The sequence below is a fragment of the Moschus berezovskii genome, chromosome 23 (assembly GCF_049115385.1).
Source record: "Moschus berezovskii isolate FMDL1 chromosome 23, NW_MosBer_1.0, whole genome shotgun sequence".
Classification (NCBI taxonomy): domain Eukaryota; kingdom Metazoa; phylum Chordata; class Mammalia; order Artiodactyla; family Moschidae; genus Moschus; species Moschus berezovskii.
This window is the reverse complement of record NC_142482.1, coordinates 28,667,755-28,688,572: the sequence shown is the minus strand read 5'-3', so window position 1 is coordinate 28,688,572 and position 20,818 is coordinate 28,667,755. Positions and strand designations below refer to the sequence as shown.

General features: G+C 54.4%; 2 protein-coding genes across 2 annotated transcripts; one reads left to right on the top strand and one right to left on the bottom strand.

The window, feature by feature from the left end:
- Positions 1-1,072: 1,072 nt before the first annotated feature.
- Positions 1,073-14,717, top strand: PEX6 (peroxisomal biogenesis factor 6). Its single transcript, XM_055406216.2, has 17 exons — positions 1,073-2,033; positions 3,697-3,860; positions 4,318-4,401; positions 8,524-8,626; positions 8,897-9,030; positions 9,951-10,062; positions 10,688-10,896; positions 11,467-11,662; positions 11,858-11,934; positions 12,076-12,208; positions 12,290-12,495; positions 12,633-12,694; positions 12,900-13,008; positions 13,304-13,420; positions 13,536-13,613; positions 13,777-13,916; positions 14,084-14,717. Exons 1-17 carry the CDS (start codon positions 1,152-1,154, stop codon positions 14,218-14,220), a joined length of 2,943 nt encoding a protein of 980 aa, XP_055262191.2. The 5' UTR covers positions 1,073-1,151; the 3' UTR covers positions 14,221-14,717.
- A 99-nt stretch (positions 14,718-14,816) lies between these two features.
- On the bottom strand, positions 14,817-18,198 carry GNMT (glycine N-methyltransferase). Its single transcript, XM_055406217.2, has 6 exons — positions 17,886-18,198; positions 16,519-16,646; positions 15,764-15,880; positions 15,479-15,621; positions 15,254-15,375; positions 14,817-15,168 (listed from the first exon to the last, which is right to left on the bottom strand). The coding sequence occupies exons 1-6, from the start codon at positions 18,140-18,142 to the stop codon at positions 14,997-14,999; spliced, it is 939 nt and encodes a 312-aa protein (XP_055262192.1). The 5' UTR covers positions 18,143-18,198; the 3' UTR covers positions 14,817-14,996.
- Between the last annotated feature and the right edge of the window lie 2,620 nt (positions 18,199-20,818).

The following is a 20,818-nucleotide window of genomic DNA, read 5'->3' as shown; positions in this document are numbered from 1 at the left end:
CAAGGAAGAGAATGCAAGGTCCAGAAAGAGGAGATTGCCACCAACCAATCCATTGATTCTTTTTAGTTTTCGGTCACACTGAGCAGCACGTGTGATCTTAGTTTCCTGGCCAGGGATCAAACCTGTGACCCCTGCAATGGAAGCACTCAGTCCTAACCCCTGGAGCGCCAGTGAATCCCCCAGTCCATTGGTTCTAAAGGCAAGTATACTGTTAATAACTGGAAGTGTGGCCAGCTAGTGTCCAGGTGTCTATACAGAGCAGTGGAGGTGAGGACAAGGAAGGACTGTTAAGTAACAGCCCAGACGGGAAACAAGCTGTTGGTCTGGTACTCAGTGATGGAAGCCTTGAATCTCTCTCTTCTGCCTGCTCTGCTGTTCATTCTCTCTAGGGTGGAAATGGGAATGGATGTCCAGTCTACAAGGATTGGGGGGAGAGAGCATCCAGTTTTGGAGAGATGAGAAAGGAAAGCTGCTTTTGTCTTTGTTTCAAGCTTGATGGGAGTAGAATGAACAGGACAATAAGCAGGACAAGAAACACTGGAACGTGGGTTTTGTGTAGGATGTGTTGGAACAGGTGTGGCAGCACCAAGCACTACAGGGCTACATGAATCACTTGCAGTAATTCAGCCAGCAGCCGCTCCATATCCAAATGCCTGTCTGAGATATATAACCCTACCACTCCCTCCTGCAACCTTCCCGCAAACCTCCAAACCTCAGTGCCTACAGTTCCACGAGTGGACACCTTCCTAAACACTCCTCCCACAGTTCCCAGCAGTGGGCCAAGTTTGGTCCAGGGCACAATGATCCTTCACTGATCATTCAATAAACTGTTGAGGACATGCCCGTGGGGTTAGTTGACAGTCGTTACTCCCCAGGCAGGCGCGGAAGGTAAATCCCTGTACACACGTCTCACAAGCGGTGTGCGTGGACTCCCCGACCACAGTGACTGTGTTACTGCCACCGAGGCACGGTTCGGATCGATCCAAGGTGCAGCTCACCCTCCTGGAGCACGCCCTTGCAGCCGACGCCCCGCCCACTTCCCTAGGGCCGCCCCTGCCGGAAGCGGAAACGGCGTGTGAGCCGCCTGGCAGTCTAGCTCTCAGGCTCAGGAAGGCGCTCTGTTTCGCTGTGCTCTTTGGTTTCCTGTCACCATGGCGCTGGCAGTCTTGCGAGTCCTGGAGCCCTTCCCGACGGAGACACCCCCTTTGGCGGTGCTGCTGCCGCCCGGAGGCCCGTGGCCTGCGGCAGGGCTGGGCCTAGTGCTGGCGCTGAGGCCTGCAGGGGAGAGCCCGGCAGGGCCGGCGCTGCTGGTGGCCGCCCTGGAGGGACCCAGCGAGGGCACCGAAGAGCAGGGCCCGGGGCCCCCGCAGCTGCTGGTTAGCCGCGCGCTGCTGCAGCTCCTGGCTCTGAGCTCCGGGGCGTGGGTGCGGGCGCGGCCGGTGCGGCGGCCCCCGTCGCTGGGCTGGGCGTTGCTTGGCACTTCATCTGGGCCTGGACTCGGACCGAGAGTCGGGCCGTTGCTGGTGAGGCGCGGAGAGACCCTGCCCGTGCCCGGACCGCGGGTGCTGGAGACGCGGCCGGCGTTGCAAGGGTTGCTGGGTCCAGGGACGCGGCTAGCTGTGACTGAGCTTCGTGGGCGGGCCAAACTGGGTCCAGAGGCTGAGAACAGCAGCCGGCTCCCTCTCCCGCCGGTGGTGTCCTCCTTCGCGTCCTCTGGCACAGTCCGGCGACTAAGGGGCGTTCTGGGAGGGACTGGAGATGCACTGGGGGTGAGCCGGAGCTGTCTCCGCAGCCTCGGCCTCTTCCAGGGCGAATGGGTGTGGGTGACCCGGGCTGGAGAGTTATCGAACAGTTCCCAGCCACATTTGGCCACAGTCCAAGTCCTAGAGCCTCGCTGGGACATCTCTGAAAGACTGGGACCCGGCTCTGGGCAGCCGGGAGAGCCTCTCGCTGATGGACTGGCCCTCGTGCCTGCCACTCTGGCTTTTAATCTCGGCTGTGATCCCCTGGACGTGGGAGAGCTCAAAATCCAGGTAGGATACAGGACTGAGATCAGGAATGCTTCCTCCTCTTTATCTCTTCTTTGCCTTAACTGAGTTGGAAGAGGAGAGCTGTAAAATTTGAATCCTTTACTCCTTTGAGCTTGGACTTTTCCATTAACACCTCTTAGCCTTATTTATCCATTCTCTACAATTAAAACATGTTGGTGCATGGGAAGGGCTTTCACTATTCAGGTGAAAGGTGAGGAATTACAGCCAAATTACCATGTGTAGTAATCTACTAAATGTAATCAGTTATGTGTTAAGTTGTTGCCATGTATCCAGTATTGTGGGCTTCCCAAGTAGGCGGAAATCCACCTGCCAGTGCAGGAGGAGTGGGTTTGATCCCTGAGTCAGGAAGATCCCTTGGAGGAGGAAATTGCTACCCACTCCAGTATTCTTGCTTGTAAAATCCAATGGACAGAGAAGCTTGGTGGAAGTTGGACATGACTGAGAACGCACACACACACATCCAGTATTGTATTGGGTAGTATGGAAGATCATACTTCCATCTTTTGCTCTTGCTGTCCTTGACTTCAAGTTTCTTCCTATTCTGTTAACCTCCTCCTCCTTCAAGGCCCTTCTACAGATGCCACCTGCTTCTTAAAGCCTTGCAAAATCTCACACCACGAATTTAACAACATTACTTCTCCTATAGCATTTTGAACCTTTCAGAGAGCTTTTATTTTATAGTTTTGTTATGATCACATTCTCTATCTAATTCTCAGTTGTACATTGTCCTTGAAGGGAAGGGCTTTTTCTTATCCTTTAGTGCTTGGTGTTTAATTTTAATATTAGATGAAATACATCCAAGAGGAGTTTTTGCTTTCTAACTTTAAGGAACTTACTTCAAGAAGATAATTGTGTTCAGGGGGACAAATATAGTCTTCTGTTTAATTAAGCACCTGGATGTGTAAATTAGGCCTACACTGACCAGTACAAAAGCTGCTAGCCCCTGGGTGGTTCTTTATATCAACTGAAAGTAAGTAAAAAAAGTAAAGAATTCAGTTATTTGATTGCTTTAGTCACATGTTGAGTGTTCAGTAGCCACATGTAAATATAGAATTTTTCTATCACTGTAGAAAGTTCTATTCGGTAATGCTGGCATAGCCAGTTAGTGCTGTGAGATGTCAAGAAGAGATAAAAGATATACATGAATGGGAGTCAGGTGTGGCTTTCCTTCTAAATGAAGGAAAAATACCGGAGCACTCAGGAGCTCATGTACCTGACCCAGCCCTTTCAGCTTCAGTGAGATCATGTCCTTTAACTGGAGCCTGAATTCAGTGTCCTCACTAATGTCCAATTAATGTTCCCAGTGGCTGCCTGGTGTCACTCAAATGACTTGTGAGAGTTAAATATCTTTACCACTTCACTGGCTCTGGGCCAGTATAAAGGTGTCACAGAATGGTTGTCATCACTGGTGAACCCTTTGGAGCTAGAGTCAGAAGTCTCTTCCGGGTGCCCATTAGAAAGAGAGGTTTCTGTTTTCTAAGGAAGATATAGGTCTTCACCTCTACTCTCTTAGGTCTCCTGTCCCACAACCCTTGTGGTTATGGGAAGGATAAAGGATGGAAGTAGAAGTGTTGGTTGCTAAGAGACTGGGCAGAGCCTGTGTCCTTGGGAGAAGGTCCTAAGGCTGTGGTTATTTCTCTCATAGAGGTATTTGGAGGGCTCCAGCACCGCAGAAGACAAAGGAAGCTGCTCAGTGCTGCCTGGGCCTCCGTTTGCCAAAGAGCTACACATCGAGATTGTGTCGTCTCCTCACTACGGCACTAATGGAAACTATGACCGTGTCCTTTACCGGCACTTTCAGACCCCCAGGTTAGCCGCTTCCCCCTTGCAAGAGGGTAGCACACCACGCTCAGTGAACTCCTCCCATCCCAGGCCTGAGATGCAGATACAGAAAACCTCTGATTTTAAAAAGCCACAGTTTAAGGGAGTATGGCGGCTAGAAGCCTCCTGGGGTGTCAGACAAGAGAAATCTGGGCCAGGAGGGTAAATCCAGACATTCTAGATTGAGAAACCACTTTGATTTGAGGCCCCCCAAAAAGCCAGGATCCTGCTTTGCCCCTCTCTTTGGTCTCTGATCCCCTCTCTGCCGTATCCCAAAGCTCTTTCTAGGTTAGGCTTGTTCTCTGGGCAACTGCTTGGGATCTCTGGGTGAGCAGTAGGCCCCCGAGAAACAGTCTGCGGTTGAGGGGTGGGGCCTGCGGGGATATGTCAGGCGCCTGCTATTAACTCCCATTCTGAGCTGACCAGGGCTACCACTGTGTTACAGGGCAGTCCAGGAAGGGGATGTCCTGTGTGTGCCAACAGTTGGGCAAGTAGAGATCCTGGAAGGAAGCCCAGAGAAGCTGCCCAGGTATGGAGCTGCCTCCTCTCCCACAGCTGGGGTTCTTAACCTGCGTGCAGGAGTCCTCAAGTTGAATGGAATAATTCTGTGCATAAGAACATTGTGTTGTCATGCATGTTTTCCGGGAGAGAAGGTCCCTACCCTCGTGTTCTCAAATAGGCGTGTGAAAAGAGAATTAAGAGCCGCTGCCTGCTGGCTTTGGGAGGTGTTTATCCTCGGATTGATTGGTGGTCCTAGGTATAGTAAAGCACTAAGAATGGTTTAATGGCCTAGTCCAAGATGGGATTCCTCACTTTCTTTTTTTTTTTTGGCTGCACCTCATGGCATAAACTCCCCCAACCAGGAATTGAACTCACAGCCCCTGCAGTGGAAGCTCAAGAGTTTTAACCACTGAATCTCCAGGGAAGTTCCCCCCTGCTTTCCATTCTTTTTAAAATAATTTTTTATTTGTTTATTTGTTTTATTTTTTGGTTGTGCTGGGTCTTCATCACCGTGAGGACTTTTCTCGAGTTGTAGGAAGTGGGGGCTGTTCTCAAGTTGTGCACTAACTTCTCATTGCAGTGGCTTCTCTTGTTGCAGAGCACACGCTCTGGGGCATGTAGACTTCAGTAGTTGTGGCTCCCCAGCTCTGGAGCATGGGCTCAGTAGTTGTGGCACACGGGCTTAGTTGCTCCACGGCATATGGGATCTTCCCTCACCCGGGATCAGATGCATATCTCCTGCATTGGCAGGTGGATTGTTTACCACTGAGCCATCAGGGAAGCCCTGCTTTCCATTCTCAACCAGTGTTGTTTGGACCACACCTCCCGTGCACTGAGCCAGAGGAGCCCCAGTACCATCAAGATTTCTGCTCTAATGGATGGAATGTGGACATGCTGCTTTTCAGTCTTGTCTCCCAAGACAGGAGAGGAAGGGATTTGCCCTTGAGAGGCCTGCTGTCTTTCCTTATCCTCAACAGAGGATAAGAGAGTGTAACTGAGCCAGGGACCCAAAACAAGGAGGCCAACCTTTCTCATCCTCCTGTTAATTCTGACTGCAGAGACTGCATATGAAATGGTAAGGCAAGGACTTCCCATGGTTAAGACTGCACTCCCAATGCAGGGGGAGCAGGTTCAATCCCTGATGGGGGAACCGAGATCCCACATGCCACATGGCGCAGCCAAAAAAATTTCAGAATTCAGAGACTGCTTGGCTTTATGTGAAGGGGGAAAATGTGTAGCTTCTTACTCCGAGATGGATTTCCTATAAGGATTTATTATAGAAGAAGACACTAAGCCAACTTTCCAGGAAATCCCAGTGCAGTGGTGGGACCACCCTGCAGCAACTTGGGCACAAGAGCCTTCATGCCCAGGGTCTCAGGCCAAGCCAGCCTGGGTCCTCTGTTAAGAGAGTGGTGCCTTGTTTGGAGTACCTAATTCAGCCTTGGTCAACATTCAGAGCTTGGTTCTGGCCAGTGCTCAGTCTCTCCAGTTTCAGGGCTGTGGTAGCCAGAGGAGGGGCCTGTGGTGCCATGTGTAATTCCGTTTGGTGCTGCAGGGTGCTTCTTTGAGCTTTCCCATCAGATTTACAGCTGGAGCCTGGTGGAGAATGCCCGGCTGCTCTCCCTCACTCCTAACTTCTGGTTTCCATCTTGTGCGTGTGTATGCTCAGTTGTGTCCGGCTCTTGGTGACCGGTGGACTGTAGCCCACCAGGCTCTTCTGTCCATGGAATTTTCCAGGCAAGAATGCTGGAGTAAGTTGCCATTTCCTGCTCCAGGGGATTTCCTGACTCACGGATTGAACCCATGTCTCTTGCTTCTCCTGCATCGGCAGGCGAATTCTTTACCACTCTGCCACCTGGGAAGTCCATCTTAAATAGAGCAACTGTCTATGAGCTAGCTCTCTGTAGGAAAGCTGCAGAATGCCCACCTTTTGTACTTTGAAAGGAAAACAGGCACTCGACCCTCCTGAGACAGACTAGCAAGCCAGTCCTGTTCCTGGACCTCACCATACCAGCATCTTGGAGACCTGCCTCCCTCCTCTGGGTGCTGAGCATATAGTTCTTACCTCTGGGTGGGTTTGGAAAAGTAGGGCTGGGTGGGCAGATGGGTCCAAGGACAGAGATGAGTGCTGTACCCCCTACTCCCTGGACTTGGTAAGAGGCTCCGTGGATGGAGGCTCCACTGTCTGCTGTCTGGCTCTCAGGAACGGAACCCCGTGTTCCCCAGCAGTGTCCAGGTATGTTCCAGAGGTCTGGCTCACCTCACTGAGGTGGCCCATCCACTCTCCGTGGATGGAGAGTGGAGACCAGGGGTGAGGGGGGAAATGTGAGGGGGACAGGTGGGCGTGTCTCCCTCTCCGCTCCCTGCCCCAGTGCTCTTCCTCCTTGGATTCCATTGGCTGCCAGGTGCATCTGACGGAGCTGGTTCAGCTTGATTGAGAGTCTAGGTTGTAGGCCCACCCATCACTTATTTATGGGCTGCCATGGTGGCTCAGACAGTAAAGAATCTGCCTGCAATGCGGGAGGCCCAGGTTTGATTCCTGGGTTGGGAAGATCCCTTGGAGATGGGAATGGCAACCCACTCCAGTGTTGCTGCCTGAAGAATCCCATGGACAGAGGAGCCTGGCAAGCTACAGTCCATGGGGTCCCAATGAGTCGGACATGCCTGAGCACTAACACAACACTTATTTACAATGAATAGCAGTAAAACAGGGAATTACCTGGCGGTCCAGTGGTAAAGACTCATGTTTTCATTGCCAGGGCTGGGTTCAGTCCTTGGTTGGGGAACTAAAACGCCACCAACTGCACAGTGCAGCCAGCCAAACAGAAAAAACCAGTGGGACTGCTTTCCTTACGTTCCAGTTCTTAGCACAGTCAGTGCCTCTGGTGGTAATCCCTAACCTAGTAGGCCTCCCCTGCCACCTGAAGGCGCTCCCACCCCCACCCTCTCTGCTGCCAGAGGGAGCAGCTGTCTGACTGGGATACTAAGCAAAGGAATTTGTACCCCAGTTAGACCTGAAAGAGGCCCAGGCTCTTCCTTTGCCATGCTGCCTGAGGATTAAAGATGGGAGTAGTTCCTCTCTGTATCTGGAAAACTGGACTAGTAATTGCTGTCTGCTACCCTCGCCCCCTGGTAGGTTGAGTAAGCCGAACTCACTCGAACTCTAGCCAGTGACTGCACAGCCCTGGTTATGGCTGGGAGCTTTTGAAGAATAAAAATGCCTGAGCCCCATCCCAGACCTATTAGAGCAGAATCAGGGTGAGGTTAGAGCCTGTGTCGTCTTTTTATTTTTTTTTCCCCCAAAGGAAGGAAAATGTTAATTGTAAAATTTGGATATAATTCACATACCATAAAATTCACACTTTTAAAGTATATAATTCAGTGGCTTTTAGCATGTTCACAAGGTTGTGCCATGAACATCACTAATTCCAAAACATTTTCCTCACCCCAGAAAGAAACCCCCACCCACCAGCAGGCACTCCCCGTTCCCTCTTTTCCTCTGCTTCTGGCAACCACTCCTCTACTGAATGGAATCACAGTATGTGAGAGATGTTGGTGTGTGTTTTTTTTTTAAGTTTCACAGATAATTCTAATGTACAGCCAAAATAGAGAATCATTCATCACTAAATGTCATTATGAAGGAATCTTCTTCCAATTAGATCTTGTGGGTGACTGAGTAGGAGCTGAAGGACTCGAGGTTTTAGGTGGCCATGGTGGGTATATATATATATATATATATATATTTTTTTTTTTTTTTTTTGGTGCGTGCATATTTGATGGAGAGTCTGTGTTCTCAAGCTAGTGAAAACGGTCGGATGGTCGCTGCTTGGTGCGGCAGTGGCTTCTTCCATCCAAGTGAGTAGGCAGGAGAAACACACCTTCAAGGTGATGTTGGTATGACGGGTGCCAAGGACAGGCACAGCTCCTGCTCTTAAAATGTGTATGATCCCGTCAGAGCGATAAGGAAGACCACCTGCTTTCCTTTACCACAACGTCCCCCGCTTCCTCCCCACCTCCGCCACATCTGGGGGCATCTCTTTGCGCTGCTCTTCTGTTTGTCCCTGCAGCGGACCTTTGATTGAGACAGTGCCTTGCCCTTAAGGAGGAGTGGACTCTGGATCTGGGGTTCATTGGGCCTCTTTCCCTGCAGGTGGCAAGAGATATTTTTTAAAGTGAAGAAAACAGTTGGGGAGGCTCCAGATGGACAAGCCAGAGCCTACTTAGCCGACACCACCCATACCTCCTTGTACTTGGTGAGGCCCTGGCGGTGGGGGTTGACCTGGGGAAAGGAACAGAAAGAACTGGTAGAGAGCAGACTGGTGGCTGCCAAGGGGGAAGGAGTTGGGGGAGGCATGGAGTGAGTGGGAGTTCGGGATTAGTAGATGCAAACTTTTATACATGTGTTTAACTGAATCACTGTATCGTATGGTAGAAAGTAACACCACATTGTAAATCAACCATTCTTCAATAAAATAAACTAAAAAGAACTTCGAGAAAGTAAAGCTTCCTCCCACCTTTCACAGGTGGGTTCTACCCTGAGCCTCGTTCCAAGGCTTCCTTCAGGGGACTCCACTCCCTGGAGCAGCTTGTCTCCTCCAGGCCTGGAGGCCTTGGTGACTGAGCTCTGTGCCGCCCTGAAGCCTCGCCTCCAGCCAGGGTGAGTGAGGAGGCTGTAGCCTCAGTGTGAGAGAAGGCTGCCTGGAGCATCCCCAGAGGAGCCGCAGGCCAGACAAGCAGTGCCTGATGCCCTGGCCGTGGTGGGATTGGGTGGGCCTCCCTGCAACCATCCGGCCCAGGCCACTAGCCCATGTCCTGTCCGTAAGCAAATACCCAGACTTCTTTTCTGGAGTAACCTCTGCCCTCCAAGGTCAGCTGTGGAGGGAGACTCTCCCCCAGGGTCATTTGTCTCTGAGGCTGCCCTTACCTTGGGGAGCCCAGTAGTCATCCCGACCTTCACCACCTGGGCCCTGAAAGACAAAGTCCTCATACCACTGGTCCATGTATAGCCACAGCTGCTACTGCTACTGCTAAGTCACTTCAGTCGTGTCCGACTCTATGTGACCCCACAGATGGAAGCCCACCAGGCTCCCCCATCCCTGGGATTCTCCAGGCAAGAACACTGGAGTGGGTTGCCATTTCCTTGTCCAATGTGTGAAACTGAAAAGTGAAAGTGAAGTCGCTCAGTCGTATCTGACCCTTAGCGACCCCACAGACTGGAGCCTACCAGGCTCCTCCATCCATGGGATTTTCTAGGCAAGAGTATTGGAGTGGCTTGCCATTGCCTTCTCCGGTATAGCCACAGACCCCTCCCTAATTCCCTCCATACAATCCAGACCAGACAGAACAGCCAAGGTTTCACTGATGACAAAAAGAAATTAGTCCGCTGGATATGCCCCAGGTCCCTGCCAGAATTCCACTGATGGTATGGGAAATACGTCCTCACCATGTGGTGACGGCCCTGGCGGGGAGAGGTACCTCTAGGAGAGTATCTGCTTTCCGGATATGAGGGGGCCTGTGTCACTGGGGACTCCCTTCTGGGCAGGATAGAGGAAGCAAATGTCTGTTCTCTGGTTGCAGGGGTGCCCTGCTGACAGGGACTGGCAGTGTCCTTCTACGGGGCCCCCCGGGCAGTGGGAAGACCACCGCAGTCGCTGCCGCCTGTAGCCGCCTTGGGCTCCACTTATTGAAGGTGAGGGTCCGTGGAGAGTAGACCCCCAACTCCATCTCCTCCGCAGCCCAGATTCTCCCTCTCCCCTCTGAGCACCGGGCCCACTGGGCCAGTGGATCAGGCATAGTCACATGATGCTGAACTACCGAGAGATGCTCTCCAGGAGGAGGACACTCCGGGACTTCCTTGTTGGTCCAGTGGTTGAGAATCTGTCTGCCAATGAAGGGGACACAAGTTTGATCCCTGATCCGGAAAGATCCCATGTGCTGCCGAGCAACTGAGCCCGTGCACCACAACTACCTAAACCCTCGTGCCCTAGAGCCCATGCCCTGCAACAAGGGAAGCCACCACGGTGAGGAGCCCCCACTCACTGCAAAGAAAGCCCGTGCACCCCACGGAAGATCCAGTGCAGCCAAAAAGAAAATTAATTATTTTAAAAAGAGGATACTGCCAAGGTTTTCGTGGGCAGTCCAGGGAATGTGGTTAGGGAAAAGAAGAGTTAGGGCTTGGTCAGTGTTACCTTCCTCCCCCATCCCCACCCTCCAAAAAGATGGCTTGGAACCTTCTGACCCTTCCCCCCATTCTCCTGCCCGGGTCATGCCTGCCCCTTCCCTTGCTCACAGGCCCATCGGGAACCCCTCCCCAGGTGCCCTGCTCCAGCCTCTGTGCAGACAGTAGCGGCGCTGTGGAGACAAAACTGCAGGCCACTTTCTCCCGGGCCCGTTGCTGCCGGCCTCTGGTTCTTTTGCTGACAGCTGTGGACCTGCTGGGCCGGGACCGTGATGGGCTAGGCGAGGACGCCCGGGTGGTGGCCACACTGCGTCACCTCCTCCTGGATGAAGACCCACTCACCAGGTAGCATCCAGTGCTGAGTGGGGAAAGTAGTGGGGCCCAGCCATCTCTCCCCCACCCCCTCAGTGGCTTTCAGACATCCCACCTGGCTACTCTCCAGACAGCCCTGAGCTGAGGGTGTGGGAGTGCCCAGAGAGAGGAGGGTGCGGGCCCTGCTATTTCTTGTATGTGCTTAGTCGCTCAATTGTGTCCAACTCTGCGACCCCATGGATTGTAGCCCACCAGGCTCCTCTGTCTGTGGGGCTTCCCAGGCAAGAATACTGGAGTGGGTTGCCATTCCCTTCTCCAGGGGATCTTCCCAACCCAGGGATTGCACCCGGGTCTTTTGCATTGTAGGCAGATTTTTTACTGACTGAGCCATGGGCGGTTTCTTGGGGAATGCTAAAGCACAGCCTCTGCCCTCATTGAGCTCCCTGTGTGTGGGGGGATGCCCCATCTGGGAAGCTTTGGGGCTCCCATCTCCCTCTCCCATCCCTGCCCCCCAGCCACCCTCCTGCACCAGCCTCGGGATGAGGCTGCACTCAGGGGCTGCTGGCCACCTTCCCGCCCTCAGTACCCACTCCCTGTCCACAGCTGCCCTCCCCTGATGGTCGTGGCCACCACCAGCCGGGCCCAGGACCTGCCCGCAGACGTGCAGACGGCGTTTCCTCATGAGCTGGAGGTGCCCGTGCTCGCGGAGGCACAGCGGCTCAGCATCCTCCAGGCTCTCACTGCCCACCTCCCCCTGGGCCAAGAGGTGAACCTGGCACAGCTGGCGCGGCGGTGTGTGGTGAGTACCCCGACAGGGCGCTGGCCTCCTCATGCTCTCTGTTGGGGGGCAGTCCTGCTGCCACGCAAATGAGGGTAGAAAACCCGAGGCCTCAGTGCTGGGCCTTTGCACCAGCCAGGGAACTGCCTCTCCCCTCCCCCCAAGGGTGCCTGCCTACTGTGCGCTGCTCACATGTCCTCTCCTGTGTTTCCCCAGGGCTTTGTGGTGGGTGATCTCTACGCCCTTCTGACCCACAGCAGCCGGGCAGCCTGCACCAGGATCAAGAACTCAGGGTAAGGAAGCTGGGCGTGGGAGGGGCACAAGGCAGTCTGGGGGGGCAGGGGCTGGAGAGGAAGGGAGGAAGGTGAGGGCCCCAGTGGGAAGGAGGCCTCAGGGCTGGTCCTCCACAGGCCTCCCTGGGTTTCTCTTTGCAGCTGGGCCGGCGGCTTGAGTGAGGAGGATGAGGGGGAGCTGTGTGCGGCGGGCTTCCCTCTCCTGGCTGAGGACTTTGGACAGGCGCTGGAGCAGCTGCAGGCTGCTCACTCCCAGGCCATCGGAGCCCCCAGGGTAGACACTCGAGGCCCATGGGGGTGGGACCGGAGTGCCCTCCACCAGCCAGTGTCCAGCCACACCCTTCCCGTCTCCTAGATCCCCTCGGTGTCCTGGCACGACGTGGGTGGGCTGCAGGAGGTGAAGAAGGAGATTCTGGAGACGATTCAGCTTCCTCTGGAGCACCCTGAGCTGCTCAGCCTAGGCCTGAGGCGCTCCGGCCTTCTGCTCCACGGGCCCCCTGGCACTGGCAAGACCCTCCTGGCCAAGGCGGTGGCCACGGAGTGCAGCCTCACCTTCCTCAGGTGGCAACTGGGCCCAGCCAGGAGGGCAGGTGGACCGGGGGCTACAGCTGGCTGGGGAGCAGAAGGGGGTGGCCAGGAGGTCAGTTGTGTGTTTCTGCGTCTTGAGGAGTCTCACCCTCTCCTATCACCTCCCTCAGTGTGAAAGGGCCCGAGCTCATCAACATGTACGTGGGCCAAAGCGAGGAGAATGTACGGGAAGGTGAGTGAGTGGGGGCGGAGGGAGAGCCCTCAGGCTGCTGGCTGTCACCGCTAGTCTTCCTCTCCCCAGGTCAGGTTCCTGCCTGGAGGGGTCTTTACCTGAAGTGCTAGTGATCAGCTGTCAACCTGGGTTACCCTCCCCATCTCCTGACATCTAACTCCCACCCCGCCTGGCTTCCCCATCCTATGGGCCCCTCTCTCCTCAGTATTTGCCCGGGCCAGGGCCGCAGCTCCCTGCATCATCTTCTTTGATGAACTGGACTCATTGGCCCCAAACCGAGGGCGAAGTGGAGACTCTGGAGGTGTGATGGACAGGTGGGGGTCTGAGTCAGGATTCTGGGGTCCAAGACGGAGGGGTGTGAAACAGGTTGTACTAGTCTTTGCCACCCAAATGGTTCCTGCCCTTCTGGTTCTGCAATCATGTAGCAGAAGCTAAAAGGGGCCATGGAACTGGGTGTGGGGCTTTGAGGAGACGGGAGCCAGGGTGGGAGGGTCCACAGGGCACGACTGGCCAGGGGGCCCTGTGGAGACAGCCTGCAGAGGGGCACCCCCTGGAGGGGAGAGGGTGAGGATGCACCGCACTCTCTTGTTTCCACTCCCTCCTTCGCAGGGTGGTGTCTCAGCTCCTGGCTGAGCTGGACGGGCTTCACTGCACCCAGGATGTGTTTGTGATTGGAGCCACCAACAGACCAGACCTGCTGGACCCTGCCCTCCTGCGGCCCGGCAGGTGTGCGCCCTGTCCCTCTCACCTCCACCAGGCCCTTCTGGACTGGTCCCTTGACCCCATCTGTGCCTCTCCACCCTCATGCCAGGCTCCCTGACACCCACCAATCTCCCTAAAGGTTTGACAAGCTGGTGTTTGTGGGGGTGAATGAGGACCGCGCCTCCCAGCTCCGTGTTCTGAGTGCCATCACACGCAAGTATGCCCCATTAGAGGGAGGACCTCCCCCCCGCCCCCGCAGGGGCTTGGGCCTTGGGATGGTTAGGAGATGAGTGCAAAGTCCACAATAAGCTGGCCAGGGATGCCTTCCAATGGAGTCAGGGAAGTCAAGTAAGACTCTCTTTCCTGTATCCCTACAACAGGTTCAGGCTGGAGCCTTCTGTGAGCCTGGTTGACGTCCTAGACCATTGCCCGCCCCAGCTGACAGGCGCGGACCTCTACTCCCTATGCGCCGATGCCATGACAGCTGCCCTCAAACGCCGAGTTCGGGACCTGGAGGAAGGTGAGCCGCTCCCCCGGCCCAGAGGTCCACCAGAAAGGGCATCAGGCTTGGTTCTGGATTTCAGAGGAGGGTCTGTTGAACCCCTGGGGGACTCCAGGCAAGAAGGTGCCTACCCGGGGTGCTCCCCTGCTCAGGCAGAAACCACAGCCTCCTCTTTTCACCCCTAGGCCTGGAGCCCGGGAGCTCAGCCCTGCTGCTCACCATGGAGGACCTGCTGCAGGCCGCGGCCCGGCTGCAGCCCTCGGTCAGCGAGCATGAACTGCTCCGGTACAAGCGTATCCAACGCAAGTTTGCCGCCTGCTAGGAGCCCCCTGCTGCCTGGGACCTGCCCACAGGGGCTCATGGAGACCCAAGAGACCAAAAGCTGCCACCTGTCCACCTGAATGCTGCCTACCTCTGGGCAACCCTCTGGGTGCTAAGTGCCATCAGGAGCCCCAGGAGAGCTCAGGACGCACCCTCTTTGGACCTGTCCGCCTTCCAGGCCAGCTCCAACCTTCGGGCCCCTCTGCTCAGGAGGAGGGGTCTGGTCCTGAGAGAAGCCACAGTGGGAAGCATGGAAGTCACTCAGTTGTGTCCAACACTTTGTGACCCCATGGACTGTAGCCTGCCGGGCTCCTCTGTCCATGGAATTCTCCAGGCAAGAATACTGGAGTGGGTAGCTGTTCCCTTCTTCAGGGGATCTTCCCAACCCAGGGATCAAAACCCAAATCTCCCGCATTGCAGGTGGATTCTTCACCGTCTGAGCCACCAAGGAAGCCTCGTCTGGGGCTGAAAATAAAGTGTATGCTGCCCCCTGCTGGAGTTGCAGTCTGAAAGGTCGATGTGGGGAGGAGCAGGGCTGTGGAGGTGCAAACCCCCAGAGCCTCATCCTTCTGACATGAACACAAGGGGAACAGGACCTGAAAAGGCACAGACTATATTGTTCAGCCTTCTGTCATCCTGAGCGCAGCAGCAGTCTGCCCCTCCCCACACCCCCAGGATCCGCACTGAGGGGCCGTACTTGGTGTGGGGCCACCGGCCCCCTCCTCCCCAGACAGAGCCTGGCAGCGCCGGGGTAGAAGGTGGGAGCCAAGGCCTCGCTCAGGCCGTCTTCTTGAGCACGTGGATGAAATAGCAGGGAACGTAGGCCTGGCCCGGCTTGTAAGGTTTGAAGTCGCCCAGGACGCTGTGCTGGCACTTGCCCCCGAAGGCTGTTTGAAGCAACTCCGTAAAGGATGCCAAGCAGTGAGGGTAGTAGGAGAGCCGGAACTTACTGCAACAGAGCCCCGGACCCGCCGTGAGGACTGGTGGTCTTGGCAGCCTTGCCCAGCCCCACCCCCGCCTCCCCACGTCAGTACCTCAAGCCAGGAGAACCGCTCTGGCCGGTCCCCGGCACCTGCACCGTGTAATCCAGGGTCACCATATGGGCCTTGTTGTTCACAGTCAGCACTGACGTCGTGATGTCCTTGGTCAGGTCACTCTGCAGGCAGCGTTGCCAGCTGTGTCAACCTCTTCAACTACCGTGAGGCCAGGACCCCAGACCCACGCCTCCCGCCTGGGCCTGCCCTCCCCAGGGGCCCCACCTTGTAGTAGATGTTTTTTCCTGGGGGCGCGCACCCTGTGTGGAGGATGTGGTCGTAGTTGCGATGGTCAATGACCAGCACGCCCCCCGGCCGCACCATGCTCGCGATGTTCCTCAGGGCCAGCCGGTGCTCACTCTGGTCTCCTGAACCAGGCGGGGACAGAGAGGCTGCGTCTGCTCAGGGCCCCCAGCGCCAGTCTCCCTCCCGTCTTTCTCCTCCCCAGGGGTCTGGAAAGGATATAGTTCAAAGCAGGTTCCACTCCCCAGGCCATACCCTCTCTCTCACCTTTGCAGTCTGGCAAGTGGGCAAAACTGTTTCCAAGGCAGATGACAGCATCGAAGCCACCCCCTGGTGGTTGGGGCACGTCTTTGTCCAGAGTCATCCAGTTAGCTTCTTCAATGACTGGGGGCCAGGGAGGGGAAGAGGGATCAGGGTGGCACCCACCTCCATCAGGGGCAGTCCTGCCTCAGTTTCCCCTTCAAGACACACATAGGGACTCCCCATCCAGTCAGGGAGGGGATCATAATGGACATGGAGGGTGAAGGGGATGAGGGGCCCAGGGAAGAGGAAACCATGGTTGGGAAGGAGGGCTCTGTGTTTATGGCTTTTTATTTGGGGGGACAGGACACTGCCCACTGTCCAGGACAAGCCCACTGTCCAAGATGGACTTCCCTGGTGGCTCAGTCGGTAAAAAAAAAAAAAATCTGCCTGCATGTGGGAGAGACCTGGGATCGATCCCAGGGTTGGGAAGATCCCCTGAAGAAGGGAACGGCTACCCACTCCAGAATTCTGGCCTGCAGAGTTCCATGGATTGTATAGTCCCTGGGGTCGCAAACAGACACGACTGAGCGACTTTCACAGGACACTCTAAACATAATTAAAACTAGCCCCTCGTGCTCAGTACCTTGTTCTGGTGTGTAAACCTCCCTTTTCAGGGGAGTGACAGTGAGTTCCTCCTCTGAGGAAAACAGCTCCGCACCACAATTGATATAGGAGCCCAGGGTAGAGAAAACTGAGGGCACCTGGCTGGACCCACGTACCCCACTTGTCAAAGGCAGGATCGTGCCTCCGGTTCCAGCGCTCCTTGAGAGCATACTTAAGCATCTTGTCACTGGCATCCACACTTGTCACGTTGAAGCCCTCTTCCACCAGCATGATGGAGTCCACCCTGGGCAGGACCAGGAATGACAGTCAGAGAAGGGCAGTCAGGGAGGCCTGGAAAGGCAAAGAGGAGGCCCTGTGCTGAACACTCCTGTCTCCTCCACTCCTCAGAGTTCACCCCTCTGTTTCCGGTCCCCAGGCTCTCTCTGCTGACCTCAAGTGACCTGGCAAATCTGTTTCTTATCACCCGGTGGTGACTTTTTTGTTTCTCAGCACCAAGTCAGGTATTGTGTGCAAATGGGCGTTAATCCTTATGGCAATCCAGGGATTTCCCTGGTGGTTCAGTGGCTAAGACCCTGCACTCCCAATGCAGGGGGCCCAGGTTGGATCCCTGGTAGGGAAACTAAGATCCCACATACTGCAGCAAAAGAAGCCTGTGCCCCACAATGAAGACTCAGTACAGCAAATATAAGTAATTAAAAAAATCCTCATGGCAATCCAGTAAGGTAGGTGGTGTTATCCCTATTTGAGAGGTGGGGCAAACTGAAGCTCCTGCAAGGAGCTAGTGTAGCACAGGAGGTAGTGTAGCATGGTAGGGTTTTTTGTTTTTGGCAGTCCCATGAGGCTGGCAGGATCTCAGTTCTCCCACCAGCTATTGAACCCAGGCCCTGGGCAGTGAAACCTCAGAATCCTAACCACCAGGCCACCAGGGAACTGCCAGATGGTTCAGAACACAAGCCAGATCTTAACCAACCTGGGTCCGCATCTGCGCTCCACCTTTACCTCTCTGAGGCCAGATATCTGCAACCATAATCAGCTATCACTCCTTACCTCATGGGGTTTTGTAAGGATTTTTAAAACTGATGTGTCAGAAACACCTGGCACAGTGCTTTGGCAGAGGCACATCACGTTGAACAAGTGTTAAGTGTGAACGCTGCCGCTGGAGCCAGATTCGACCTTATATGAGGCTGGCCCCAAAACCCGGTCCTTGGGCCGCCGCCCTGGCAAACCCGCCTTCCCCATCCGCTGTGCCCACACCCTCGCTCTCATCCTGGGTCTCCTCGGCCCCGTCCTGCCCGTTCTGCCTGGGCAAACACCCATTCCCCGCCCTGGCGTCGCGCCCCAGCCCCGGCTCCCGGGCCGGCGGAGGAGGCTGCCCCGACGTGCCCGCCCGTGGTCCTGCGGCCCGGCTGCCCGGGCCAAACCGACCCCATCCTCTCGGTGCCCCGGGTTCCCGCTCACCCGGGTCCCCTGCCCGCCCACCGCTCGCGCTCACTGCCGTCCCCGGGGCCCCGCCCGCGCTCACCCGGTGCCGCAGGCCACGTCGAGCACCCGCTGGCAGCCGTGCTGGCGCAGCAGCTCGAGCAGCCAGGCCTTGTACTCCGCGGTGCGGCTGCGGGTGTCCCCAATGTAGAGCTGCCACACGCGCGCCGCCTCTCCGTCCGCGTACTGGTCCGGGAGCCCTTCAGCCGCCACCCCCAGGGAGCGGGTCCGGTACACGCTGTCCACCATCCCGCGACGTGCCTGGCTCCGCCGCCGCGGCGACCGGCTCCGGCTCCGCATTTATAATGCGGCCCCTGCCCGAGCGCCCGCCGCCCCACCTGCCCAATGGCAGGTGAGCGCGCGGACACGCCCCTGCCGGGCTGCGGGCCCGGGGCCGCCGGGAGGGCGCGGCCTGGCAGTGCTGGACGAACCCTACCCGCCTGCCTGAAGATCCGGCCCTCCGAACCATCCCTCGGCGGGGAAGGACCCTCCCAAGGCCCCAGCCCACTCAACCCAGGTCGCTGGAGGGCCGGGGAGGCGGGGCAGGAGAAGGGCAGCAGTGAGAATGCCCGCTCCACCCCCGCCCCAGGCTGGAAAGAAACGAGTCCGCAGAGATGAGCGCCCAGGGCTGAACCGTTCGTAGCGGGTCGGGGGAGAGGTATTAGCATATCTAAAGAAGGACTGTCCAGCTGAAGGAGGGCCTGGTCAGCTAGGGCAGGAAGGAAGGGGGATAATGCTGGCTTGGCCATTCAAGTCCAGGAGCGGTTCTGGCTCAATTCCACCCAGCTGGGGGCAGGTGCTCCTCTATCCTGTAGGTGAGGCATCAAGCCTTTTGTAAACGCCTCAGATGCAGTCTGGTTCAAATTCCTCTCCAACCACGCGCCCTTCTCAAGACCATGCCCACAGAGTGGGAAGTCCAGGGTCAGGGCTGGGAGTGTCCAGTGTTCTTGCTATCACATTGTTCATTGTCATTTCATAAATTGGTCTTTTCCCTTGATTAGTGTACATCCACCCTTCCTTCCCAAAGCAGAAGGTCTCTTCCTGGGACAAGACCCTGCACGGAGATGGATGGTGCCCAGAAAAATGATGCTATCCAGGGAACCCCAAGACAGCAAGAACAGCCTTCCCTACCTGTCTTTGTTCTGGCTTCAGAAAGAGACAGGGTGGGGCTTCTAACCCTAGTGATTAAGAATCCACCCTGCAATGCAAGGGACACTGGTTCAATCTCTGATCTGGGAAGACCCCATATGCCTCAGGGCAACTAAGCCCCTGGGCCATGTTGTAGCCACCTGTTCCACATTCCAGGAAACAAACTAACTCAGAAGGACAATGCAGATAGTGGAGTGCAGGCCCAAGGCAGTCTCCTCTTAGCCAAGGACCCCGACCAGTTTTTGTGAAAACCTTATATACCCTAAACGTACGTGCCCAAACCCACCTCCCCGAAATTCCCTGAAACTAGTCTGAACAAAGGAAATAGAAAGATACAATCAAAGTTAACCCGTGATTCATAAGCCTAGGTAGTTAACAGTGGACAATTATCAATAGGCTTGTGGTCATACCCCAATAAGCATAATAGAATGTATGATTCTATTCTATTACACAGATAATTAGGGTATTCTTTTAGGCAATGGAGAGCCCTGGGGCTCTTCCTTCCCGGAGCCTGGTTTTCCAGTTGGTATGTCATTTTCATAGATACTGGGCATATAGCTCAAAGTCCACAATCCGGCCCAAGATGGAGTCCTGCTTTCAAGATAGAGCCTGTTCTGTTTCCTCCTTCAGCCGTAACTACTGAGCCCACTTACGTAGAGCCTGTGCTCCGCAGTAAGGGAAGCTGCCACAATGAGAAGCTCACACACCGCAACTAGAGAGCAGCCAACACATAGCATGGAAATAAAGAGCCAAGATATGGAATTTAGAACAAAGGATCCTCCACTCCCCTCCCACTTTTACAATCTATAGGATCCTGGAGCTGGAGGAACCCTAAAGATATGTAATCATTCTTACCTTTCAATAGAAAATATTAGCACACAAAGGACCTCAAATGGGCCTGCCCATTCGCAGGTAGCGGAGTCTTGTGCTCACACCAGCTACAGATAGATCTTTGGCCACATGCTTAGAAAGACATTGTACTGGGGAGTTTATAATAGGGGATTTTAAAAAATAATATGAATACTGATAGTAAATTTGGATTTTTAAAAAATATATAGTTCCTTTTTTATTAAAAATTATAGCTTCTAAATATACTTTTCATTTCATAGATAAGATTTTTGTTCTGAAGCTAGTAATTATTTCATTTCTTTCTCATTCAGAGGCATTTAAAAAAAAGTCAAGATCAGAGTACATATAAAATTTCATGGACCTTTTTTCTTTCTTCCTTTTTACTTTTAACTATCAAAAGCATACTTTCTTCTCTTGACCATAAATTACTGGGCCTTGAGCATCATTTTTGGCTACACTTGAGAGGATGTGCTGTGACTTGTTAAATCATTCTCCATGTTATGAACATTTAAAATGCGCCCATAATTTTTCAAAAGAGTGAACATATAGATGGTTATGATGGAATCATTTCCCAAATGGAATTTTTCTATTAATTGATACTATCACCCAAAACAAATGTTTGTTTCAATGCTTCTCAACATGAAGATATTATTCATGGATATCTCACTGGGTAGAAAATTATATCTAATTGTTGTAATCTTCTTTAATCACCACCAAAATGTACCAAGTAATTGCAGTCCTTCATTGCTAAATTATTTGTCCATGTCCTCTCCCCACTGAAATATATCAAAACTGCCTTTTATTTGACTTGGCTAGTCACTGTGAATTTTAGATAACCCAAATCTGAGTCCCTGGGCCAAGGAAGGGAAAGTCATAGAATATAAATCAATCTATAGTTTGACTCAGCAGAAAATAAGAATGGGATTCTCCAGGCAAGAATACTGGAGTGGGTTGCCATTGCCTCCTCCAGAGATCTTC

Excerpts from the sequence above, each read along its gene's own strand:
- GNMT (XM_055406217.2), bottom strand. The coding sequence starts at position 18,142 with ATGCGGAGCCGGAGCCGGTCGCCGCGGCGGCGGAGCCAGGCACGTCGC. Across the intron at positions 15,376-15,478 it reads GAAAAAACATCTACTACAAG|AGTGACCTGACCAAGGACAT; the intron begins GTGGGGCCCCTG and ends CGCTGCCTGCAG. Across the intron at positions 15,169-15,253 it reads AGCGGTTCTCCTGGCTTGAG|TAAGTTCCGGCTCTCCTACT; the intron begins GTACTGACGTGG and ends GCTCTGTTGCAG.
- PEX6 (XM_055406216.2), top strand. The coding sequence starts at position 1,152 with ATGGCGCTGGCAGTCTTGCGAGTCCTGGAGCCCTTCCCGACGGAGACA. Across the intron at positions 8,627-8,896 it reads CCCATACCTCCTTGTACTTG|GTGGGTTCTACCCTGAGCCT; the intron begins GTGAGGCCCTGG and ends CACCTTTCACAG. Across the intron at positions 11,663-11,857 it reads AGCTGGCGCGGCGGTGTGTG|GGCTTTGTGGTGGGTGATCT; the intron begins GTGAGTACCCCG and ends GTGTTTCCCCAG.